Genomic DNA, 27,874 nt, shown 5'->3' on the forward strand with positions numbered 1-27,874 from the left:
TTGATATGTGCCTAAGGCTTTTGTACAGTACAGTATGTATATTTTCATTGTAATTAATAGTTTTAGTTAGTATATATTGTACAGTCTTGCTGCCGCTAAACAACAGATTTCCTGGTTCTGATATATTTGCTATGGTACTGGTTATAAAGCTGCATATCTAAAACATAGCTTTAATTTTTTTTGTCTAAATCCTTGCAGTTTGTAAAACTTTGGTCATGTTTGTAAAGATGCATATCTAACATGTTTCTCTACTTTTTTGTCTAAACCATTGCAGTTTGTAAAACTTGTATTGTTCGCTACTTGGAGACCAACAAATATTGTCCTATCTGTGATGTGCAGGTGCACAAAACTAGACCCCTCCTTAGCATTCGGTGAGTTCTGGTGCCAGGTAATGTGTGGATGTAGGGAAGTGGGGTGGCCTCTTGTCAAATGTTTTTCTTATCAAAACGTTTCTAACATTGGTAACATTTTCAGGTCATTTTAATGGGTGCTCTGGTTTCCTTCCACAGTCCAAAGATGTACTGGTTAGTAGGTTAAATTGGTAATTGTAAATTGTCCTTTGATTAGGCTAGGGTTAAATCGATGGGTAGCTGGGTGGTGGTGCTCATTGGGCCAGAAGGGCTTATTTCACGCTATATCTCTAAATAAATAAATAAATTTTCTCTTCCACAACTCCTTTTAATAATTTAAAATCTTCAAATATGACTTAATTTCCTTCAGTTTCAAAACTGGATTAATAGGTTTGGCCTGACATTGTTTATCTTTACAGCCAAGTATTGATGTGCCTTGGAACTACTTTCTATGTCCTTAGAACAACTTGTTCCTTCTTTCTTCCCCCAGGGCTGACAAAACATTACAAGATATCGTCTATAAATTAGTTCCAGGACTTTTCAAAGGTAGGAGAAGTCTGGTCAGTAGTTGCCTTTTTTTATTAAACAGGCCATTAAAGACTTTTCAGACCTGAACCTTTTGCTTATTTTGCAGATGAGATGAAGAGGCGGAGGGACTTCTACGCAGCCCATCCCTCAGCAGATGGTAAATGTTTATATGGAAATAGAGGATTAATGGTTCCTGCAAACATGATAGTGTGTTGTTGTGGACAAACCTGTCTCTCCCTTTAGTCATCGGAATAAATCAAAAAAACATCGCCACTCATAAATGTTAACAGGATTTTCTGAATTTTGAATATAACATGAATGTGACAGCACCTGGTTTAATTCATGGGTTAATGCTTCACTCAAATTTTCTTTGTATTTCCTTTTCAAAGTTTCCAGGTACTTTTCTGTCTAATTAATGTGCCCATGGTTTGAAATATTTAATGTAAAATGAAACATAATTTGACTATGTGGCACAGTAGGATTGTGGTTAGCACAATGCTTTACAATACAGGCAAACCTGGGTTCAATTCCCTCTGCTGACTTTAAGGAGATAATACATTCTCCCCGTAACTTTGTGGGTGTGCCAGAGACGTATGGGTTGGTAGGTTAATTGGCCAATGTAAATTGTCTCTGATTATGCTAGGATTAAATCAGGGGAAATTGCTGGGTGGCATGGCTCAAAGGGCCTATTTTGTGCTGTATGTCAATTAATTAAATAAATAAATAGATAAAGTACTTATTCCAATGATTATCAGGGACTTAAATCATTAAACTACACTATATAAAAAAACTATTTCAGAAGAACACCATGTGTCAAGCAGTATCTATGGAGGCACAAGATGTAATTTGATGTTTCTAGTTGAGACTCTGCAGGAGACTAAACTAAAAATTGATAAATTGGTAAATTGGTTTCTTACTGTCACATGTACTGAGCTACAGTGAAAAACTTTGATTTGCGTGCCATTACTTCATCACATCAATACATTGAGGCAATACACCGAGAAACAATAACAGAATGGCATAACAATAGTGAAGCAGTTAGTATGACACTATTACAGCTAGGCATGTCAGAGTTCAAGTTCACTTCTGGCATCCTCTGTATGTTCTTTCTCTGTGCACGTGGGTTTCCTCCAACTGCTCTGGTTTCCTCCCACAGTCCAAAGAAATACACTGTCACCTCTGCCCCTTTGACCCTCAAAACAGGAACTCCTCAGGGCTGTGTCCTAAGCCCCCTCCTTTACTCTCTGTTATACCCATGACTGTGTCGCCACCCACAGCTCCAATCTGCTAATTAAATTTGCTGATGACACTACACTGATTGCCTAATCTCCTTTTCAATCTTTTTATTATTGTTATTAATATCAACAAAATACAATTGATATATAGGTAATGAGATTACAAACATACTCATTTCCATTGCACATGAAAGAATACATAAGCAATGATTACAGTATAAATGAGTATACCCAAATCATGAACGATACAGTATATAGATGAACAAGGTAAATCTGGGTATATCATAATATATAATAAAAAAAACAGAAAAAAGAAAAAAAATTATTATGCAAAAAAAACCTAATAATCTAATAACTAATAAAGAAAAAAAAAGCAAAAAAAGAAAAAGTGAAAAAGAAAAACTGGAAAAAGAAGAAAAAAGGGCTGTTTATAATATCTCACAAGAATACATAATCATCAGTGTCGTCAACTCCGATCCTTTCAACATATATAAAATTAAAACTGGAAAATCAAATAGGCTTGAAACAGGGTCATATTACATCGTATGAAAATATTGAATAAATGGTCTCCATATCTTTTAAAATTTAATAGGTATCAAATACACCTAATTTTTTCTAAATTTAAACATAACGTAGTTTGAGAAAACCAATGAAATACAGTGGGAGGATTAATTTCCTTCCAATTCAGCAAAATAGATCTTCTAGCCATTAGAGTAAGAAACACAATCATTCGACAGGTGGAAGAAGATAAATGAAGTGAGTCCATCATTGGTAAACCAAAAATTGTGGTAATAGGATGGGGTTGTAAATCAATGTTCAATACTGCAGAGATAATATCAAAAATATCTTTCCAATATTTTTTCAAAAGTGGACACGACCAGAACATATGAGTTAAAGACGCGATTTCAGATTGACATCTATCACAAATAGGATTTATATAAGAATAAAAATGAGCTAATTTATCCTTGGACATATGGGCCCTATGTACGACCTTAAACCTAATCTCAAATAATAATGAGGCAGCCTACAGAGAAGTCATCACCCTGACACAGTGGTGTCAAGAAAACAACCTCTCCCTCAACATCGCAAAAACAAAGGAGCTGGTTGTGGATTACAGGAGGAATGGAGACAGGCTAACCCCTATTGACATCAATGGATCTGGGGTTGAGAGGGTGAACAGCTTCAAGTTCCTCAGCATCCACATCACTGAGGATCTCACATGATCTGTACGTACTGGCTGTGTGGTGTAAAAGGCACAACAGCACTTCTTTCACCTCAGACAGTTGAAGAAATTTGGTATGGGCCCCTAAATCCTAAGAACTTTCTACAGGGGCACAATTGAGAGCGTCCTGACTGGCTGCATCACTGTCTGGTATGGGAACTGTACTTCCCAAAATCGCAGGACTCTGCAGAGAGTGGTGCAGACAGCCCAGCGCATCTGTAGATGTGAACATCTCACTATTCAGGACATTTACAAAGACAGGTGTGTAAAAAGGGCCTGAAGGATCACTGGAGACCTGAGCCACCACAACCACAAACTGTTCCAGCTACTACCATCCGGGAAGTGGTATCGCAGCATAAAAGCCAGGACCAACAGACTCCGGGACAGCTTCTTCCACCAGGCCTTCAGACTGATCAATTCATGCTGACACAACTGTATTTCTATGTTATATTGACTGTCCTGCTGTACATACTGTTTAGTATAAGTTACTATAAAATGCACATTGCACATTTAGATGGAGATGTAACATAAATATTTTTACTCCTCATGTATATGAATAAAGTCAATTCAATTCAATTTAGTATGGAAATTATCATTGTAAGTTGTCCTGTGATTCGGCTAGAGGTTAAATTGGTGGGCTGCTGGATGGCTTGATGGCCCGTAAGGACCTATTCCACAGTGTATCTCTAAAAAAATAAAATAAATATATAATGAAGAATTAAGTCTGTCAGTTGCAGAGAAAGTGCAATGCAGGCAAACAGTAAGGTGTAAGGCCTTAACAGGGAGATTGTGAGGTCACGAGTTCATTTTATTGTACTAGGAGACAGTTTAATCCTCTTATAGCAGTGGGATAGATTTTGTCCTTGGGGCCTGGTGGTTTTGTACCTTCTGTCCAAAGGGAGAAGGAAGAAAAGAGAATGTCTGAGTTGGGTGTGGTTTTTGATTATGTTGACTGCCTTGCAAACTGAAATCTAGAACAGAATTCTGTAAAGAAGAATTAGAGTATTGAATATTGTCTAGTTACTGGTAAATAAAATAAAAATGCTGGACAATTGAAATAACAGAAAGTGCTTGAAATGTTCATCAAGCATTGATGAAGGGTTGTTAACCTGAAACATTAAGACTATAAGAGAAAGAAGCAGAATTAGACCATTCAGCTCATTGAGTCTATTCTGCAATTTCATCATGACTGATCTATTTTCCCTTCGAACCACAGTCTCTTGCCTTCTCTCTGCAACCTTTCACGCCCTGAATAATCAAGAACCTATCAACCATCACCTTAAATGCACCCACCTGTGACAACGAATTCCACAGGTTCACCACCCTCTGGATAAAGAAATTCCTCCATTCTGAATGAACATTCCTCTATTCTGAGGCTGTGCCCTCTGGTCCTAGACTCTCCCTGCCCCCACCCCTCATAGGAAGCATTCTCCCCACATCTTCTCTAACTAGGCCTTTCAATAGGCTTCAATGAGAACTCCCCGCATTCTTTTAAGTTCCAGTGAATACAGACCCAGAGCCATCAAGACCCTTTCATTTCTGGAATCATCCTTGTGAATCTCCTCTGAGCCCTCTGCAATCCCAGCACATCCTGTCTTTGATAAGGGGCCCAAAACTGCTCACAATGCTCCAAGTGAGGCCTCACCAGTGCTTTATAAAGCCTCAACATTACATTCTTGCTTTTATATTCTAGTCCTCGTGAAATGAATACTCACATTGTATTTGCCTTCCTCACCAATGATTCAACTTGCAAGTTAACCTTAGGGAATCCTGCATGAGGACTCCCAAGTCCCTTTGCACCTCTTACTTTTGAATTTTTGGCCTGTTTAGAAAATACTCTATGCTTTTATTCTTTCTACCAGAGCATGACCATATACTTCCTGACACTGTGTTCCTTCTGCCACTTTTTTGCCCATTCTCCTAACCTGTCTCTTCTGCAGCCTCCCTGTTTCTTCAACACTACCTACCCCTCCACCTATCTTAGAATTATCCACAAAATTGGCCATAAAGCCATCAATTTCATCATCCAAATCATTGACATATAATGTAAAAGGAAGCAGGCCCAACAGACTGCCATGGAACACCACTAGTCACTGACAGCCAATCGAAAAAGGTTCCATTTATTCCCACTCTGCCTCTTGCCAAGGAGCCCATCATTTATCCATGCTAGAATGTTTCCTGTAATTCCATGGGCTCTTTTCTTGCTAAGCAGTATCATGTGCGGCACCTTGTCAAAGGCCTTCTGAAAATCCAAGTACCCAACATCCACTGATTCTGCTTTGTCTATCCTGCTTGATATTTCCTCAAAGAATTCCAACAGATTTGTTAGGAAAGATTTTCCCTTAGGGAAACCATGCTGACTTTGGCCTATTTTATCATGTACCTCCAAGTACCTTGAGACCTCATCCTTAACCATCGACTCCAACAACTCTTCCCAACCACTGAGGTCAGGCTAACTGGTCTATGATTTCCTTCTGCCTCCTTCCCTTCTTGAAAGCTAGAGTGACATTTGCAATTTTCTAGTTCTCCGGAACCTGCCAGAATCCATTGATTCTTGAAAGATTATTACTAAAGCCTTCACAATCTCTTCAGCTACCTCTTCCAGATCCCTGAGGTGTACTTCATCTGGTCCAGGTGACTTAATCTGCCTTCAGACAGTTCAGTTTCCCAAGCAATTTCTCCCTGAGAACTCTGTTTCTTTCTCCATAAGTGAACTTTTCCAGTGATTTCTGTTTTTATTACATTGAGTTCTTATTCAATTTCAAGAATCTTTGTCTCAAGCTTCAAGTTCTGAAAGTGAGGTCAACTGATGGAAATGTTGTGGGCACTTATGTTTTGCAAGCATTAATTCAAGGATGTAACTGAGTACAACAATTTTTTCTTCTTCCTAAACAGTCACAAATGGTTCAAATGAAGACCGTGGGGAAGTTACAGAAGAAGAGAAAAGAATTATCACAGATGACGAAATCATCAGTTTGTCCTTAGAATTTTATGAAGGCAACAAGTAAGTTTATTTGTGCTTTCTGACTAAACATTATTCCTATTAATTGGAATTTCCTTCTCTTTTTAATCTTTGGGAGTAACTATGAATTTAAAATTCAAAGTTCAAAGTGAATTTATATCAAAGTACACACACACACACACACACACACACACACACACACACACACACACACATATATATATATATATATATATGTGTGTGTGTGTACTATAGATATATGTATATGGTATATGTATATATATACCATATACAACCTTGAAATTCATGTTCTTGCAGGCATACTCAATAAATCCATAATAGAATAATAACCATAATAGAATCAATGAAAGGCTGCACCAACTTGGGAATTCAACCAGTCTGCAAAGGACAACAAACTGTGCAAATACAATAAGAAAGAAATAATAAATAAATAAGCCATAAATATTGAGAACATGAGATGAAGACTCACTGAAAGTGATTCCATAAGTTGTGGTATCATCTCAATGATGGGGCAAGTGAAGTTAAATGAAGTTATCCCTTTTGGTTGAGAGGTAATAATTATTCCTGAACCTGGTAGTGTGAGCCCTGAGGCTTCTGTACCTTTTCCTGATAGCAGCAGTGAGCAAGAGCATGGCCTGGATGGTGGGGATCTCTAATGACAGATGCTGCTTTGTATCACAGTTTACACTGACATAAACATATACACTACTTTTATTTCATGTAATAGGCGCATTATTCTGTAAAGTAATAGCAAGGTCCATAGAAATTTGGATATTATCACACATTCATATATGGTGGGTTAGAGTATGTAATAAAAAGACCACAAGGTATAGGGGCAGAATTAGTCCATTTGGCTCATCGAGTCTGCTCCGCCATTTCATCATGGCTGATCCAATTTTCCTCTCAGCTCCAGTCTCCTGCCTTCTCCTCTTATACCTTCATGCCCTGACCAATCAAGACAACTCTAACTAAAGACATTCCTCTTCATCTCTGTTCTAAAAGGACACCCCTTTATTCTGAGGCTCTGCCCTCTGGTCTTAGGCTCTCCCACCATAGGAAACAGCCTCTCCACATCTGCTCCATCAAGGTTCGATAGGTTTCAATGAGGTCACCCCTCATTCTTTTGAATTCTAGTGAATACAGGCCCAGAGCCATCAAACACTCTTCATGTAATAAGCTGTTCAAACCTGGAATCATTTTTGTGACCCTCCTTTGAACCCTCTCCAGTTTCAGCACATCCTTTCTAAGATAAAGGGCCCAAACCTGCTCACAATACTCCAAGTGAGGCCTCAACAGTGCTTTGTAAAGTCTCATCATTACATCTTGTTTTTATATTCTAGTCCTCTTGAAATGAATGCTAACATTACATTTGCCTTCCTCACCACTGACTCATCCTGCAAATTAATCTTTAGGGAATCTCTCCATTTAGAAAGTAGTCTACCCTTTTATTTTTTCTACTGAAGTGCATGACCATACACTTCCTGACACTGTTTTCCATCTGCCACTTCTTTGTAAATTCTCCTAATCTTTCAAAGTGGTCAAGTCAAGTGAAGTCTATTGTCACTTAACTAGATACATGTATATAATGTATATAGAAATGAGACGTCTCTTTGAACCAGGGTGTAAAGCGCATAACATGCGATAATAAGGATAAAACCTGTGGATGAATCACACATGAATCCATTAATATTAAATATTATAAGGTACAGAACAGATTAACCAGTGACACTTTGAATGTGATGTGGCTGGGAGTTCAGAAGCCTATTGGCCTGGGGGAAGAAACTGTTTCCCATCCTGACTGTTCTTGTCTTTATGCACTAGAGTGTCCAGCCTGATGGTAGAGATTCAAGGGGGATGCGGGATGGATGGGCGGGAGGGGTATCCTTATTAATACTAAGGGCCCTGTGTACGCAACAGTCCTGATAAGTGTCGCTGATGAATGGTAGGGAAACCCATATGATCCTCTCAGCTGTTCTCCCAGTCCTCTGTCGGGACTTTTGGTCCAATAGGAAGTGGAGGTGCTGCTGTGCCTTCTTGTTCAGGGAGATGATATTAAGGGACCAGGTGGGGTCATCCGTGACGTGAACTCCCAGGAACTTGGTGCACTTAATTTTCTCTAACTCCTTCTGTAGCCTCTCTACTTCCTCAAAACTACCCGCCTTTCTACATAGATTTGTATTGTTTTGCAAACTTAGCAACAAAGCCTTTGATTCCATCATCCAAATCATTAACACATAACTTAAAAAGAATCGATCCCAACACAGACCCCTGTGGAGCACCACTAGTCACTGGCAGCCAATGAGAAAAGGCTCCCTTTATTCTCACTCTTTGCTTCCTGCCAGTCAGCCAATGCTTTATTCATGCTAGAATCTTTGCTGTAATACCATGGGCTCGTAGCTTGTTAAGTAGCCTCATGTGTGGCATCTTGTCAAAGGCTTTCTGAAAATCCTATTCTCCTTTGTCTAGCCTGCTTGTTATTTCTTCAAAGCATTCCAGCAGATTGGTCAGGTAAGATTTTCCCTTGAAGACACCATGCAGACGACAGCCTTTTGTTTATCATGGGCATCCATGTACCCCAAAACCACTTCCTTAACAATCAACTCCAACATCTTCTCAACCACTGCAGTCAGACTAATTGGCCTATAATTTCATTTCTCTCCTTTCTTGATGAGTGAAGTGACGTTTGGAATTTTCCAGTCTTCTGGAACCATTTCAGAATATGGTGATTCTTGAAAGATCATTACTAATGCCTCCCCAGTCTCTTCAGCCACCTCTTTCAGAACACTGGGGTGTAGTCTATCTAATCCAGGAGACTTATCAACCTTCAGACCCTTCAGTTTTCCAAGAACCTTCTCCCTCATAATGGCAACTTCACACCTGACACCTGACACCTGGAACTTCACCATACTGCTACTGTCTTCCACAGTGAAGACTAATGCAAAATACATATTCAGTTCACCCACCATTTCCTCGTCGGCAGTTATTATTCCTTGAATATCATTTTCCAGCAGTCCGATATCCAGTGTCGCCTCTCTTTTACAATTCATGTATCAGAAAAAAGTTCAGGTTTATTGTCATTCATCTGTACACATGTAAACAGCTAAATGAAATATTACTCCTCTGGGCCAAGGTGCAAAACACTGTACATATAGTCCCCCTCAGTAGCTTAGTTATGATCCAGCACAGAGTCAGACATTAATAATAGTACACGTCCCTGAGTGACACAGCCTGAAGATTGACAGGGTGACATAAAGTGTGAGATGCATGTTGATATAAGACAGTATAATGTTACTGCCACTATCATAATAAAACAAGCAGTCGTATAAATATGTGAAACAGCAGTGATAAAAGATGAAAAGCTTTAGGGTGAGAGTGCGTCTGTGAGTTGCGGAGTAGGGGCAGGGGTTACAGCAGGGTGGCAGCAACAAAAAAAACCCAGCAAACTTATTCTGGGAGATACACGGTGGAAAATTCCTGCTGGTGCACTTCTTTCCTTTGTTGAAGCAATAGACTGTAATCCATTCGTACAAATAATTAGTCCGAGGTTTGTGGTTTTCCTTTTTGGTAGGAAGGACAGATAGCCCAAAGCCTTGCCTATTTACTCCTCTCCACAGTTGTTGCCTAACCTGGTGAGTTCCTCCAGCATTTTGTGTGTGTTAATCTGGATTTCCAGCACCTGCAGAGTCTCTTGAGTTAAGGACAAGTGGAGGTGGACAACTGTATGTTATTGTGTGACTCTGCTCTGAGAGGACAGATGTGAAATGGCATCAAAAGTATGAATGATGTGACAGTCAAAGCCATGCCTTCCTTTTAGATATGGTTCAAAGTAAATTTATTATCAAAGTACGTATGGGACACTGTATACTACCCTGAGAATCATTTTCTTGCAGGCATTTATAGGAACAATGAAATACAACTGAATCAATGAAAAACTACTGACAAACAAACAAAACTCAAAGTTCAAAGTAAGCTTATTCACAAAGTAAATATACGTCACCATATACCTCCGAGTTTCATTTTCTTGCGGGCACTTGTGGTTGCTACAAAGAAACACAATAGAATCAATGAAGAACTGTACACAACAAAGACAGACAAGCAACCGATGTGCAAAGGAAGACAATAGTAAGAAGAATATATAAGTAATAGTGAGAACACGAATTGTAGAGTACTTGAAAGTGAGTTCATATGTTGTGGAATCAGTCCATTGTTGAGTTGAGTGAAGTTTTCCTCTCTGATTCAAGACCCTGATGGTTGAATAACTATTCCTAAAACTTAGTGGTATGGGACCTAAGGCTTTGTATCTCCTTCCTGATGGCAGCAGTGAGAAGAGAGCATGGCTTGGATGATGGGGGTCCTTGATGATGGTTGTTACTTTCTTATGGCAGCTGTCCTTTTCGATGTGCTCAATGGTGGGGAGAGCTTTTCCTGTGACACTGTGGATTATACAGTATTTCCATTTTCCTTTTGTTCTTACATTAATGTACAACAATTCTTTTTGTACAGAATTCTTACAATTCTGTTTGTACTTATTTGCATTGGGTGTAATGTTTGTATAAGAGTGCCTTTCATCATAAGATATTAGAAAGCCAGAAGCTGCATCATTGTGGCATCTTTGTGACCTTGTGATATCCTTCTGCATTTCACCGCTCGTTTGAAGAGTATTAAGGATTGGGCAGCCTTGGAACTTGCAAGCAAAAAGATCTAATTGGCAGCAACACGATAAACTGTGTTTGAGCTCAAGGCCAAAGTATTATTACAGGACAAGAAAGAAGACAGATCTTCAGAATCAGTTTTATTATTAGTGACATACGTCATGAAATTTGTTGTTTTATGGCAGCAATAGATTGCAATACATTAAAATATAGGATAAATTACATTTTCATAAGAGTAGTACTGAGGGGATGGTGGTGTTGAACGCTGAGCTATAATCAGTCGAAAGAGCCCTTACCACCCAATTATGCCATGTGATCAATTAACCTACTAACCCGTATGTCTTTACACTGTGGAGGGAATCAGAATCGGGTTTAATATCGCTGACATGTGAAATTTGTTGTTTTGCACCAGCAGTAACAGTTTAATACATAAAAAAGCTACTATAAGTTACAATAAGAAATTCTGAAAAATAAATAAGTAGTGCAAAAAGAGAGCAAAATAGTGAGGTAGTGTTCATGGGTTCATGGATCATTCAGAAATCTGACAGCAGATGGGAAGAGAGTATCCTAAAAATTTGAGTATGTGTCTTCAGTACGTCCTCCTTGATGGTCTTCCCAGCTCCTCCACACGGATGTTAGCATTTATAGCTTCAGTGACCTGCACTTGATTGGCATCTGTAGTTTAGCATGTTCTTCCCTTATGACCCACGGTCGACAAGTGCTTCAGTTTGCTCCCAGATTCCAAAGTGTGCAAATTAGCCATTTTATATTGTGGGGCATATAAGGAGTAGGTTGCAAGCAAATAAATGAGAGAATGGCATTGCTCTAAGACCCAGTGGATTAGATTAGATGACCTATTTGTCATATGTACATTGAAATATGTCAATGACCAATACAGACAGGATGCGCTGGGGGCAGCTCGCAAGTGTTGCCATGCTTCTGGTGCCAACATAGCATTCTCACAGCTTACTAACCCTAACCCATATGTCTTTGGAATGTGGGAAAAAACCAGAGCACTTGGAGGAAACCCACATGGTCATGAGGAGATCAGACAGTAGTGGGAATTGACCTCCCCGTCTTAAAGCTAGTTCTATAAAGCATGAAACTAACTACTAAACTACCCAGATTCCCTAGCCAGATTCAAATGGAAATATGAAATTATGTAAATTGGGAGATGCTACCCACTCTGCTGTGTATATTCATTAGTTTCTTTTCTATTTTTAAACAATTTCTAAAAGACACTAATGTTTCCATGTAACCAATTAACCTACTAACCCATACACCTTTGGGATGTGGGAGGAAACCCATTCATTCATGGGGAGAAAGTATTACTCCGGGAATTGAACCCAGGTCACTGGCTCTGTAATGGCGTTATGCTACTGTGCTATCCCAAAAGTTATTGAATTTCAAGAAAGTCAATGATTATATCAGTTGAACAGCACATCTGTTTCTCTTCCAAAGTTAATAGCATTTTCCATTTATCTGCAAATTATATTTGATGAAAAGCCAAAACTGAATTTGATGAAAATCATATTTGATGAAAAGCCAGACCTTCTGTTAATGTTGTTAAAGCTACAAAAAAATCACAGTTACTGCTTTGCTGAGAGATGTAAATGGATGGAGTCTACTGTAATTCCCAAAACTATGGCAAGGTATTGAAGCTACTTGTTCTGTTGCGAATAATACATCCGGGCACTATGTTAGCGTAGTAGTTAGCACAACACTATTACAGGCCATTTGGAGTTTGGAGTTCAGTTCTGGTGCATCTCTAAAGGGTTTGTACATTTTTCCTGTGAATGTGTGGGTTTCCTTCAGGTGTTCATGTTTCCTCTTACAGTGCAAAGATGTGCCCGTTAGTAGGGTAATTGGCCAATGTAAATTGTCCTGTGGTTAGGATAGTGTTAAATGGGTGGGTTGCTGTGTGGTGCAGCTTGTTAGGCTGGAAAGGCCTATTCCACGCTTTATCACTAAGTAAATAATCTCAGTGGCAGTTAGGCACTAGATGGTGAAAGAATTAATTAATATTGCAGTTGTCTTTTGCACATTTGTTGTTAGTCCTGACGAAGGGTCTTGGCTCGAAACGTTGACTGTACTTCTCCCTATAGATGCTGCCTGGCCTGCTGCGTTCCACCAGCATTTTGTGTGTGTTGCTTGAATTTCCAGCGTCTGCAGATTTCCTCATGTTTGTTGTTTGTATAGTTTTTTTTCATTCATTCTGTTGTATTTCTTTGTTCTACTGTGAATGCCTGTAAGAAAATTAATCTCAAGGAAGTATATGGTGATATATATGTACTTTGATAATAAATTTACTTTGAACTTTGAACCTTTCATGATCCAAAGCAGTGTTTTTGAAGTCTCGCTGAAAAACATTTTGATTGAAAAAGTTCCAAATTGTTTTGTTCTAGATCAGAAAAGAAAGAGGCCCCACAGACTGAAGAAACAGACAAGGTGAGTTCCCTTGCAGGTTTTTGCCTGAATTGTTTAATTAACTCCTAAATATTCAATGGTGTTCAAGTACTATCAGTACTATCTGGCTGCTGGTGCAACTGTTAACAAGAATGTAAAATCTAACATGGAATGACAACTTTGTTAGATTTTTTTTTGCTTTGGCTCAGCCTTTAAATTGCAGTGATCAAAGCCTCAGTTTATTAATAAACCATCCGTCCAATAGAAAGTAAGTGGAATACTTGCCAGACATAGAAACAATTCATTAATTCATTTCCCCTTGGCAGTGACATTGACAAAGAAACAAAGCCTTTTAATTATTTAATTGGAAGCTCAAGACGGTAATTTCCTACAGGCATTGTTCAGTTAAGGGAGGCATTCCAGTCAACTTGTCTGTGATTCACCCCCATGGCATATTTTTCCCACCAAAGTCCTCTGACTCAGCTGCTTCACCCCTCCTCTTCCCACGTACATTCCTCAGAACACCGATATTCTCTTCCCTTCAGCTAATTATCCAAATCTCTGTTCCGTAGCAGGTTTTTTTTCTTTTCAAGGTTTTACTTACAGAAGAAATCATAGCGTTAATCAGTAGAAGGTGAGGAAAATACTTAGGAACTTCAGTGTTAGGTCCTCCATGTAGCTTTTGATCACTGATGGATAATTTAAGCAGATATAGTAAAGGTGAAGAGGGCTTTTGGAAGGTGAAGAGGGCTTTTGGAAGGTGAAGAGGGCTTTTGGAAGGTGAAGAGGGCTTTTGGAACGCTGGCCTTTATAAATCAAAGCATTGAGTACAGAAGTTGGGATGTAATGCTAAAGTTGTACAAGGCATTGGTAAGGCCAAATTTGGAATATTGTGTGCAGTTCTGGTCACCGAATTATAGGAAAGATATCAATAAATTAGAGAGAGTGCAGAGACGATTTACTAGGATGTTACCTGGGTTTCAGCAATTAAGTTACAGAGAAAGGTTGAACAAGTTAGGTCTCTATTCATTGGAGCGTAGAAGGTTGTGGGGGGATTTGATCGAGGTATTTAAAATTATGAGGGGGATAGATAGAGTTGACGTGAACAGGCTGTTTCCATTGAGAGTAGGGGAGATTCAAACTAGAGGACATGATTTGAGAGTTAGGGGGCAGAAGTTTAAGGGAAACACGAGGGGGTATTTCTTTACTCAAAGAGTGATAGCTGTGTGGAATGAGCTTCCTGTAGAAGTAGTAGAGGCCATTTCAGTTGTGTCATTTAAGGTAAAATTGGATAGGTATATGGACAGGAAAGGAGTGGAGGGTTATGGGCTGAGTGTGGGTAGGTGGGACTAGGTGAGATTAAGGGTTCGGCACGGACTAGGAGGGCCAAGATGGCCTGTTTCCGTGCTGTGATTGTTATATGGTTATATATGGTTATATGGTTATAGTAAAGCATAGTCATTGAGACATGATATAGTCTCCTGTATTAACATAAGGCAAGTACTTCTATTGCAGTGAGATTATTAATGTGAGACAGATACCACTATTGCTGTGAGGCAGGCACCTCAGTTGATGTGAGATATTTATTCAAAGCAGATTCTACTATTGCGATGAAATGCGCACCTCTGTTAATGTGAGATTGTTACCTCTATGGCCACGAGACAGGAACCTCTGTTGCTGTGAGATAAGAACCTCTATTAACGTGAGATAGCTACTTCTATTGGGTGAGGATGGTACATCTATTAACGTGTGACAGATACTTTTATTAAGACCGTAAGGCACAGGAGCAGAATTGGGCCATTCAACCCCTCGAGTCTGCTCCGCCACTTCTCCCTTTCAACCCCATTCTCCTGCCTTCTCCCCATAATCTTTCATGCCCTGACTAATCAAGAACATATCAAACTCCACCTTAAATACACCCAATAACTTGGCCTCTACAGCCACCTGTGGCAATGAATTCCACAGATTCACCACCCTCTGGCCACAGAAATTCTCATCACTATTCTAAATAGATGTCCCTCTATTCTGAGGCTGTGCCTTCTGATCCTAGACTCCCCCACCAAAGGAAACATCCTCTCTAAATCCACTCTATCTAAACCTGTCAACATTCAATTGGCTTCAATAACAGCCTCCCTCTTTCTTCTAAATATCAATGAGTACAGGCCCAGAGCAATCAAGCGCTCCTCATACAATAACCCTTTCATTTTCAGAATCATTCTTCTGAGCCTCCTCTGAACCCTCTCCAATGTCAGCACATCCTTTCTCAAACAAAGGGCCCAAAACTGCTCACAATACTCCAAGTGAGGCCTCACCAGTTCTTTATAAAACCTCAGTATACTATCCTTGCTTTTATATTCTAGTCCTCTCAAAATGATTTGTAACATTGTCTTCCTCAACACCAACTCAACCTGTAAGTTAACCTTTAGAGAATCCTGCATGATGACTCCCAAATCCCTTTGCACCTCAGATTTTTGAAATTTTGGCCCATTTAGAAAATAGTCTACACTTTCATTCTTTCTACCCAAGTGCATGTCGTCACACTTATTGACATTGTACTCCATCTGCCATTTCTTTACCCATTCTCCTAATCTGTCTAAGTCCTTATGCAGCCTCCCGGCTTCATCACCACTACCTGCCCTTCCACCTATCTTGGTATCATCCACAAACTTGGCCATAAAGCCATCAATTTCGTCATCCAAATCATTGATTTATAATGTAACAAAAAAAGTGGGCCCAACAGACCACCGTGAAACACCACGAGTCACTGGCAGCCAATCAAAAAAGGTGCCATTTATTCCCACTCTGCCTCTTGTATCATGTATCCATGCTAGAATGTTTCCTGTAATTCCATAGGCTCTTGCGAAGTAGCATCATGTGTGGCACCTTGTCAAAGGCCTTCTGAAAATCCAAGTACACAACATCCAACGATTGCCTATCCTGCCTGTTATTTCCCTGAAGAAATTCAACAGATTTGTCGTGTAAGATTTTTCCTTAAGAAAACCATGCTGACTTTGGCCATTGTGCCTCCAAGTACCCCAAAACCTCATCCTTAAGAATGGACTCCAACAACTTCCGAACCACTCTGGTCAAGCTAACTGGCCTAAGATTTCTTTTTTTCTGCCTCTCTCCCTTCTTGAAGAGTGGAGTAACATTTACAATTTTCCAGTTCTCTGGAACCATGCCAGTATCTAGTGATTCTTGAAAGATAATGCCTCCACAATCTCTTCAGCTACCTCTTTCAGAACCCTGGAGTGTAGTCCATCAGTTGACTTGTATACCTTCAAACTTTTCAGTTTCTCAAGGACCTTCTCACTAGTAATAGCAACTGCACTCACTTTTGCCCCCTCTCAAATTTCCGGCATACTGCTATTGTCTTCCACAGTGAAGACTGATGCAAAATTCTTATTAAGTTTGTCTGCCATTTCCTTGTACCCTATTAGTGCCTCTCCAGTGTAATTTTCCAGTAGTCCAATATCAACTCTTGCCTCTCTTTTACTTCTTATATATCTGGAAAAAGTCTTTGGTATCCTCTTTGATATTACTGACTAGCTTACAAAGTACCCAGGACATCTTTAGGGAGCGGTGTCTCAGAAAGTCCATTATTAAACCTCCAACACCCAGGGCATGCCCTTTTCTCAGTGCTACCATCAGGGAGGAGGTACAGGAGCCTGAAGACACACACTCAGTGAGTCAGGAACAGCTACTTCCCCTCTGCCATCAGGGAGGAGGTACAGAAGCCTGAAGGCACACACTCAGTGATTCAGGAACAGATTCTTCCCCTCTGCCATCTGATTCCTAAATGGACATTGAATTTTTGGACACTACCTCACTTTTTAAAAAAATAGACAGTGTTTCTGTTTTTGCACCTTTTTAAAAAATCGATTCAGTATACGTAATTGATTTACTTGTTTATTTATTATTATTAGTTTTCTTTCTCTGCTAGATTATGTATTACATTGAACTGCTGCTAAGTTAACAAATTTCATGTCACATGCCAGTGATAATAAACCTGATTCTGATTATTTCATCTTTTCCCTCCTTATCATTTTTTAAATTGCCTTCTGTTAGTTTTTAAAAGCTTCTCAATCCTCTAACGTCCTACTAATGTTTGCTCTATTATATGCCTTCCTTTTCTTTTATGTTGGCTTTGAATTCCCCTGTCAGCCACGGATGTGTTGTCCTGCCTTTAGAAAACTTCTTTGTGATGTATCTATCCCGCACCTTCTGAATTGCTCTCAGAAAGTCCAGCCATTGCTGTTCTGCGGTCATCCCTGCTGATAGGCCAGCTTCTCTCTCTATTGAGATACCTCTGTGTACGTAGACTGGTATCTCTATTAATGTGATACAGTTACCTTTATTAATGTTAGAGAGGTACTCTATTAACGTCAAACAGTTACTGCTTTTGACAATAGATAGATACCTCTATTGATGTGAGATGGCCTCTATTCATAGATTCAAACATTACTAAAGAAAAACACAGTGACTAGACTTGAATTATGACACTGCCAAATGCTGGAGTCATTTTGTAAAAATGACGTCAAGTATTTTTTTCAACAGGTGTGTCTATTTCATGGGTGAGGCTCACATACTGCTTTTGGATTAAGAGTTTCCTCAGTATTTTTGCTTCAGTATTACTAAATGTTGGGTTAATTTCCAGTCCATTTATTCTTTGACCCTTTGACAAAGAACAGGCCATTAAACGTTTGAACATAACATCTGCTGACACTTATGCATCATGAGTATGCAGAAAAATTCCAATCATTTGTTCCCTCTGAATAATCCAGAGTAGGTTAGTATAATCCTACATGAAAATACAATTGTCTATCTATTGCACATAACAAATAATCCACCCAATTGTCTGCATAGACATTTTTCAGCAATACTGAATAGGGTTTGAGGTAAGGTCTAAAATCATGAGTATAATCCTGAGAATGAAAGGAGTAATGTGTGAGATGCCTTTGGTGGCTCTGGGCCTGTATTCATTGGAGTTTAAAAGAATATGGGAAGGAAAAATTGAAAACTATTGAACATTGAAAGGCCTAGATAAAATGGATGTAGAGGATGCAGAAAGTGGGGAAGTCTAGGACTAGAGGGCACAGACTCAGAATAGAAGGACGTCCCTTTAGAACAGAGTTGAGGAGGAATTTCTTTAGCCAGAGTGGTGAATCTGTGGAATTCATTGCCTCAGACAGTTGTGCAGGCCAATTAACTCAGTATATTTAAAGCAGAGATTGATAGGTTCTAGATTAGTCAGGGGGTCAAAGGTTATGGGGCAAAGGCAAAAGAATAGGGTTGAGAAGGATAGTAAATCAGCCATGATTGAATGGCAGAGGAAACTTGATGAGCCGAGTGGCCTAATTCTGTTTCTATATCTTATGGTCTAAATGTCTAGAACTTCAGCCAAATCCCAATGTGATGCTATAGTTGCTGTTGCGTCTTATGTTGTAAACAAGTCACAATATTATATCATCTTTGTCACCTGAATCTAATCACAAATGCTGCCTTCAGTGCATATAGTAAGTTCAGCTGAAGTTTGAGAGTTATCGAGAGAAAGATTCAAATAAATTACTTTGGTTTGTTGATTGGTCAAATCGTCATTAAAATTAGATCTGGGCAGTATATATGCTACATGCATTTTCCTCTGTGTCCCTCTCATCTTCCACCTTAAACCCTGGAAAGAATGTGTTTTAATTACTGTAATGATAGTACATAGTCAGTGGTGTCACTAGTGAAGGTGTGGTACCATTAACGATTGACAGCTTTTGTAGTCAACCGAGTTGGCACAAGAATAGAGATCTTTATTCATTTATGCCACATGTAGTTAAAGTCTAAAGTCTTGCTAAACATGCTGACCTGAGTGGCTATTGTTCTGTCTGCTCAAAGTTTCTTAGGCTGACACTCACTTTATTTGGGCGCAATGAGGACACTGGACAAATAGAGTTTCATTGATTTTTGCAACTATCAGACCAGTGAAACTTGGGGTGCCCAGGTCTGTAATATCAGGGACTCACCCATCTTGTGTTTTTGCATACTGCAGGCTAACAGTGTCCGGTATCTGCGGTGTCCCGCCGCAATGACAGTAATGCATTTGGGAAAATTTCTCCGGAATAAAATGGACATTCCCAGCAATTTTCGAGTAAGTTTATAATGAGCGGGGGAAGGAACAAATTAAATTGAAATATATTTTCCGTATCTTGTCTTTATTGAAACTATCTTCCTTGATTCTAGATTGATGTTATGTATGAAGATGAACCCCTCAAAGATTACTACACACTTATGGATATAGCTTATATTTATACATGGAGACGGGTAAATAACTCTTTTGTTGTACTTCAGGATATATCTTAGACATGTACAGTCGATTTACTGCGCGACTTTATACCTATTGGTGAAGTCAAGTTTACTATCATGTGCACAAGTATGGAGAGGTATTTCTTCTTCTTAAGCCCATCACCCTCACTGGGGCCATAGACCACTGACACCAGCTTGCCAGAAGCCCCTGTCCTGGGCCACACTTTCAAGTTGTCCCAGGTGTAGCTCATTTCCTTGGTATACCCTTCCTCTCCCAGCTATAAGGTTTTGGAGCTTCTGTAACTCTGGGGTTGCCAGCTCCATGCCCACCATCCTTATTTCACAGCCAGGCTTGGAACCGTCCACAGCCAAGTAATAATGAGGTACAGGCACAATGAAAAACACGAAGAATACAATAACAGGCACATATATACAGCAGTTCAGTTATACATAAATTATACAAGACAGTAAGAAGAGACAATATGGAACAAAACAGAGCCAAGTCCATAAACACAAGAGATTCTGAGGATGCTGGAAATTCAGAGTAACACACAAAATGCTGGAGAAAGTCAGCAAGTCAGGCAGCATCTACGGAGAGGCCAGGATCCTTCAGTTCTTCCTCTCCATAGATAATGCCTGACCTGCCGAATCGCTCCAGCATTTCGTGAGAGACAAATCCATAGTGGTGCAAGAGATGGTCTTTAGTTTTCCCTTGCTGAGGTGGGGTTAAAGTTGTGCAGGTCAGCTCAAGAGCCTGATGGTGCTAGGAAAGTAGCTCTTTCTCATCTGGTGGTGTGGGACATCCTGCAGTAAGACAAGGGCTTGACTTGGATGGTATGGATCCTCGATGATAGATGCTGTTGGTCTGTCTGTCACTCTCCCTCATGTGCCCGCGCATCAGTGTGGGTGCCTATTAGACAAAAAGAGCACATTTCCTAACCATTTCTTGACTTCTAAGTAATGCTTTTTTCAATGTAGTCACTTTATTTTCAAAAAGTGTAACAGCCAATTTGCAAGCAGAAAGCCCCATTAACATGAAAGTGATCATCTGTTTTTCTTATGTTGGGTGATATTGGTCCCAGGACACCAGGATTAATTCCTCTGCTCTTTGAAATACTGCCCTGGGATCTCTTATACTGATTTGGGAGATTAGGCCTTGATTAACGTTTCCCTTGGGAAGTCGGCACCTCAGGCAGCCTCAGCATCACATTCCATTGTTAGATGAGCTGACCAAACAGTTGGACAGAGTGTAACACTGCACATTTCTCCCGTCCTTTTACAACAAAAAGAACTATACAGCACTTTCATGTATAGGCAAACATTCAACACGATTGTATACTCCCTGTACCATGTAAACCCCTTTTGTAATGAGGGCTCGCTTCTATGCAGTCTCAGCTATTCAAGGCTTGGTGCTCAGGTAATTCTCGGGTGATCTGAGAGGCAGGGAAAAAAGATAAACACACCAACCAGCTTTCAGGTGTTCAGCCAGGCATGAATAAGGGATATTGCAGTCCTTGGTGTATGGTCCCTATCGATAGGAGGATTGTTGTTTTTGTGTGTGAACATAGGATCTGGGCCAGTTGCCAAGCCAAAGGCCTACGCATTGGATCGGTCTGAACTGTGCGTTCAGAATCACTAACTTTGACACATGCTTTCACATCCTGTGTTCAATTACTTAATTTGCATAAAACATGTTGCCTATATAATTTGTACTGTGCTGATTCATGTGAATCTATTCTTTTCTCTGGTCGAATAACATGGGGGCCCACAGAACAAGTACAGGTGCATGCCTTATCTGAATTCACCTTTTAAAACTGAAACCTATTTGTCAACCCAACGCAGCCAAATTATCCCAACCCAATTATGTTACTTTGTGCCCTCACTGAATATTTTATAAACTCAAGAGATTCTACAAATGCTGGAAATCCTAAGTAACACACACAAAATGCTGGAGGAACTCAGCAGATCAGGCAGCATCTATGGAGGTGAATGAACAGTCAACATTTCAGATCAAGATCCTTTAACCAGATTCTGATTATTTTGTAGGCATGCAAAACTTGCATATTCTGTAAAATTTAAAGTTCCTGGGTTTAGATGGGATGCTAAATATACCACATATACAGAACAGCTGGTCATTAACAATATCCTAACTCAGCTAGTAATGTAATTATTAACCCCAGTGCTGTCCAATCAGTCTCTTCCTCTCAGCAGCTTTCACTTTTCCATGTATAACGTCAATTGTTGACGTAGCTCGATTTAGTGATCAGCCATGGGTTTCCATGAACAGCAGATTCTAAACCAAAATCTGATTAAACCTCTTTTCACTGCAACCTGATAGACAATTGTGACCACAACTCGTGTGTGTCAATATGTGTGTGTATGTATGTGAGCGTTTGTGAAGTTAGAACATAGTGCACAGTCAGCAGATTACAGACTCTTTGGCCCATGATATTCCGCCAGCCTTTTAACGTATTCTAATATCAACCTAACCCTTCCCTCCTACATCGTCTCCCATTTTTCTTTCATCCATGCACCTTCCTCAGAGTCTCTTAAATACCCCTAATGTGTGTATGTGTGTTGGGGTGTGTGTGTGTACATGTGAGAAAGAGAGACAGCCATAAACACAAGAGAATCTGCAGGTGCTGGTAATCCAGAACAACACACACAAACACACAGACAGGGGGAGAGAGAGGGAGGGGGGGGGGTGGGGGGGGGGGGAGAGAGAGAGAGAGAGAGAGAGAGAGAGAGAGAGAGAGAGAGAGAGAGAGAGAGAGAGAGAGAGAGAGAGAGAGAGAGAGAGAGAGAGAGAGAGAGAGAGAGAGAGAGAGAGAGAGAGAGAGAGAGAGAGAGAGAGAGATGAGTGTATGTGTGTTCACCCTGCACACATATGGTGATCATATGGACAACTCCCCTTTATCTAGGCTTCTAAAAAGTACGTGCTGTTCATGTTCCACAGCTATGCCAGAAATGTGAAAACACGTGTATTTTACAAATCAGTGAGGACACAAAGGTGATCCACTATTGCCGGGAAACTGCGGAGTAATGTGGCGTGTGGGAGGGGGTGAAGATGGGAGCTGGTCCTTTCAATTAAAGCAACAATGGCTTTTTGAGAAGCTTTGGTGAACAGCGATTATTAACAGTGAAGGACACGGGCACTCTAAAAAAAGACTGAAGATTCAAGATTGTTTCTTGTCATTCATCAGAACACAAATTGTAAAGGAGAATGAATGATTGTTACTCTGGATCCTATGCAGCGTAAAGAACACAATAAATATGAAACATAAGACCATAGATGTAGGAGCAGAATTAGGCTACTTGGCCCATCAAGTCTGCTCTTGTCATTCCATTATGGCTGATGGATTATCCCTCTCAACCACATTATCCTGCCTTCTCCTCATAACCTTTGGCACCCTGACTAATCGAGAACCTGTTGGCCTCCACATTAAATGTCCCCAATGACTTGGCCTCCACAGTTGTACTGACTATAAAATGATAGTAGGTACAGGAGTCAAATCACAAGCAAGACAAAGCCTGAAGATGCTGGAAATCTGAGCTACACCACAAAATGCTGGAGGAACTCTGCAGGTCAGGCAGCATCTAAGGAAAAAAGTACAGTCGACATTTCAGTCTGATGTTTTTTCCGTAGATGCTGCCTGGCCTGCTGAGTTCCTCCAGCATTTTGTGGGTGTTGCTTGGTACAGGAGTGTCTGTACATAAGGTGACTGACAGGTGGTGGGTTAGGCTAGTGGGTGGAGGTGTTGATCAGCATGGCGGCTTGGGTGAAATAACTTTTAGAGTCTGGTGGTCCAGGTGTGGATGATACATAGCCTCCTCCCTGATGACAGTGAGACAAACAGTCCATGAGCAGGGTAGGTGGGATCCTTCATGATATTGCTGGCCTTTTCCCAGAACCTTTCTGTCTGTAAGTCCTTAATGGTGGGGTAGGCTGGTGCTAGTGATGCATTGGACAATTTTAACTACTCGTTGTAGAGCCTTTCTATCTGTCACAGTACAGTTTCTGTACCCTGCAATCATGTAACATGTTAGGATGCTTTCAACTGTGCATCTGTAGATGGTCGTCAGTATCAGTGTGCATATTGATATATATTTATAGCTTTGGAAAAGTTACTGAGATGAGTAGACTTCCTCCCAGACCATATATTGTATTTTATATTATTTCCAGTATATGAATGCCAGCTTTATGTAATTATGCATGTATTTCTTGTTCTATTTATAGAATGGTCCTCTACCCCTGAAGTACAAGGTGCAACCTGCATGCAAAAGGTTAAAACTCAGTCATCCCAATGAGGATTTCGCCAACACGAGTATGAACTCAGAGAGTGACTCTGTGAGTGACAAAGGCAGCCCAGCCGCCGTTCCTTCCACATCCTCTTCGCTGCCGAGCCCCAGCACGCCTGCACTCTCTCCTAATTCGCAGTACCCTGCCACAGCGGCCTCGGTCATGAATGGAAACACAAACTGTCACCAGATGCTCCCATCTGTACTCAGAGGCCGCAAAGTGACTGTAAACGGCTCGACAACCCCCACCTCCTGCTGAAATCTGGAACGACCAAATTAATGTCAAGCAATGAGGAAAAGGAAGCTGCCAGGATCGAGCTGGCTGCTGTGTCCTTTATTAAATGTAATATATATATATACATATATATATATATATATTCTGTTTAGCAATATGGTTATTGTCAGAAACATTTTTAGCCCCCACACAGCTTCTTAAATGTTATTGGCCAAGATGCACCTCCAGGTTATGGTCCCAGATGCTCTGAACACCATTGCCTCGACATGCAGATACCAAGTACAGTCGACTCCTCTTAAATGAAACAGAATTGGCCACAGCCTTTTGCTGAAACATCAAGTGTTGTGGCGCTCTCCTTTCTAAAAAAAAATTGCCTTAAAATCAATTTCATTAGTTCAAAGTTGTAAAGAAAGGGAGTGGCTTTCAAACAGTGTTGTGACAAGTGATGCCATTTCAATCAAAATCATGTGCTTTAATGGTATTTGTATGCGATTAAAATTGACCAGAAATATGAGGGTTGAGTGTTGGGTGATACAGCCAGGCAACACTCCTTTAAATGATGTAAGGATGCTTTTTATTCTCTCACACGTGACATTGTACATAAGGTCGATTAAAAATATCAGAAAATGCGTGCCCTGAAATATTTATAGGCATGTTACATCATTATGAGATTTTTCAACTTTAATGGAATGCAAAGTGACAACAGAGATGTTTGTCTCCTCATTCTGTCTTTACATTTCTGGAGAAAATGCCATCAGTGTTTTTTCTTCATTCATTTGTCTTCATCATTTATGGGTTAATGTTGTCTGTGTTCATATGGGGAAAAAGCCTCAGTTGAACTCTAATTGTGCCATAGAGTTAGGGGGTAGCACAACGCTTCACAGTACAGGTGAACTGGATTCATTTCCCAGTGCTGCCTGTCAGGAGTTTGTACATTCTCCCCATGACCTCTGGGTGCTTCAGATTCCTCCTCCGGTCCAAAGACATGCGGTTGGTAGGTTGATTGGTCATTGTAAATTGTCCCATGATTAGGCTAGGATTAAAAAAATTGGGGGATTGCTGGGTAGCATGGCTCAAAGGGCTGGAAGGACCTACTCTGTGCTGTATCTCAATAAAAAAAATTAAAAAGGAGATTCAGTTACAGATAAGATGCACATGCTTCTCAATGTACTGTGAATGAAATATGTGCAGAATTATACATTCTGGTAGAAGCTGATGAGATTAGAATCATACCTACAGATACTATAGTTATAGATAGGGCTTTTGTTTGATAATTTATAAGAATGGTCTCTTTCCGCCTTGCATTCCAATGCTTTTGTTTTAAACTGAAATCAACAATCAAATCTTTATTGTAAAATTAATTGGGCTGATTACAAACAGGCTGGATTGTCTCCTTAACACAAGGGATGACTGAAATCAACCTAATGAACTGGAGCAACAGACACAAAATGCTGGAGGAACTCAGCAGGTCAGGCAGCATCTATGGAGCAGAATGAACTGTCAATGTTTTGGGCTGAGCCCCTTCATCAGGACTCTCCTCCATTGATGCTGCCTGACCTCCACCACTTTACGTGTGCTGTTTTGGATTTCCAGCATCTTCAGAATCTCTTGTGTTTGTGATCTCACTTAACAGGAGTCGACTGTACAACTTAGCATTTCAATGCTTACATTTTTCGTGTGTGTGTGTGAGAGAGCATGTGCGGGTGTGTGTGTGTGTATGTGCGTGTGTGTGTATGTGCGTGTGTGTATATGTGTATGTGCGTATGTATGTGCGGGTGTATGTATGTGCGTGTGTATGTGTGGGTGTATATGTGTGTGTATGTGCGGGTGTTTGTGCGTGTATGTGCAGGTGTGTGTGTATGTGTATGTGTGGGTGTGTGTGTGTGTATGTGCGGGTGTATGTATGTGCGTGTGTATGTGTGGGTGTATATGTGAGTGTATGTGCAGGTATGTGTGTGTGTGTGTGTGTGTGTGTGTGTGTGTGTCTGTGTGTGAGTGTGTGTGTGTGAGTGTGTGTGTGTCTGTGTGTGTGTGTGTGTGTGTGTGAGTGTGTGTGTGTGTGTGTGTGTGTGTGTCTGTGTGTGTGTGTGTGTGTGTGTGAGTGTGTGTGTGTCTGTGTGTGAGTGTGTGTGTGTGAGTGTGTGTGTGTCTGTGTGTGTGTGTGTGTGTGTGTGTGTGTGTGTGTGTGTGTGTGTGTGTGTGAGTGTGTGTGTGTGTGTGTGTGTGTGTGTGTGCGCGCGCATCAGCGACTGAGTATGAAATGAAAATTCTTTCCCTGTACGATTTGCTACCGACCGAACAGCACAAATGAAATGAGTTCAGAATGGAATATTGTTTCAAAATTTATTTTATGTTTTGATAAACTTAATAAATCATTTTAGAATTGTATTTACTTTAATTATAAACATCTTCCCATGTTTCAGAATAACTTTTTGATTGTAGAATGGGAAATGTTGTGACAGCCATCCCGTTAAAATAATGACAATATCCATTTATTTTCTAAAGCAAAAAGAAAACCTTATTGAATAAAGTTTTGAAAGGAATAGAGATGGGTAATTTAAAACCGCCTCATTTAGAGATTGTGTGTACGCTGGCTGTAGACGAAGTTTTCAAGAGACACATTGTAAGAAGACGATGCTGAAGATGCCATTCAGTGCCGGAAGAGTAACGGAAGCCTTTCTGGGTTGCATTATTAAATGCGTTACCGTTATTTTCAGATCTCAAGCACTTCTGCTTTGCATTTTTATCCGATATCCCGGAATGGCTGCGACCTTCTGGGGATACCAAGGGCTCGACTGAGATATCAGGGTTGAATAGAGATCAGGCCTTCTCGTGATCCGTGCACCTCACTTCCACAGTTAACCTAGCTTTGCGTAATAAGAGTGTTGCATTAAAATTATATTGAGCGGGCGTCAGGTTTGTCGTTTTCATCATATGCCATATTAACGGAGACTCCATCCTCAGTCGGGTGATACAAAAACGATGTTGAACATTGGGTCACCTTTCTCTGCATAAGGGCCACTCGTTCGGCCATGGCTACCAGTGTGTAGAAGATGGGAGAACCACGTCAAGGAAGGTGGACGGTCCTGGTTTTGGGAACGAATGGAGTTCTGGGATCGGCTGATACAAGAGAGAGCACGAGAGTGATACAATAGTCTTGTGCGGAAAAAACCTCCAAATCCATCTGTATTTATTTTCAAAATTTCATATTATTCGGGGAAAAATTGTTGAATGCTTGATGATAAAGCTAATAGTGTCGAACGCTGACTTAAGGTGATAACTGCCCAGGGCATGTAGGGAGAAGACTTTATTGTTATGAATGTCACATTTGCATTGAAATGTGTGTCTTGTATATTGTCCATACAGCTCACATCATTAGGTGGTGTGGGAGAACAAGATAATACAATAATAGAATGCAGAATAAAATGCAACAGCTCGAGAAAATGCCGTGCAATAAACAATACAGAGCAAGATCATAGTGTTGTACAGCGGATCTTTTTAATATTATACAAGCGAGATAGATCCTATCTTTTTTAGCCTGGTGGTACGTACTTTCAGTCTTTGGCATCTTGTGTCTGATGGGAGAGGGCTGATGAGAGAATGCCCGGGTGGGTGGGGTCTTTGATTATGCTGGCTACCCTATGTAGCAGGGTCCAGGAGGGGAGGCTGGTGT

At 40.3% G+C, this 27,874-nt stretch overlaps 1 protein-coding gene across 2 annotated transcripts in view; it reads left to right on the plus strand.

The window, feature by feature from the left end:
- Positions 1 to 26,589, plus strand: part of LOC132384977 (polycomb complex protein BMI-1-like) — a 42,767-nt gene extending 16,178 nt beyond the window's left edge. For both annotated transcript variants that reach the window (XM_059956679.1, XM_059956678.1), the window contains 8 exons: positions 275 to 371; positions 841 to 896; positions 985 to 1,035; positions 6,231 to 6,339; positions 13,376 to 13,418; positions 19,414 to 19,512; positions 19,605 to 19,685; positions 23,905 to 26,589. In XM_059956679.1, coding sequence (XP_059812662.1) covers positions 275 to 371; positions 841 to 896; positions 985 to 1,035; positions 6,231 to 6,339; positions 13,376 to 13,418; positions 19,414 to 19,512; positions 19,605 to 19,685; positions 23,905 to 24,225 — 857 coding nt within the window. In that variant the 3' untranslated portion in view covers positions 24,226 to 26,589. The remainder of the gene's footprint in view (positions 1 to 274; positions 372 to 840; positions 897 to 984; positions 1,036 to 6,230; positions 6,340 to 13,375; positions 13,419 to 19,413; positions 19,513 to 19,604; positions 19,686 to 23,904) is intronic.
- Positions 26,590 to 27,874: the final 1,285 nt, after the last annotated feature.

Source organism: Hypanus sabinus, chromosome X1, assembly GCF_030144855.1.
Source record: "Hypanus sabinus isolate sHypSab1 chromosome X1, sHypSab1.hap1, whole genome shotgun sequence".
NCBI classification, from domain to species: domain Eukaryota; kingdom Metazoa; phylum Chordata; class Chondrichthyes; order Myliobatiformes; family Dasyatidae; genus Hypanus; species Hypanus sabinus.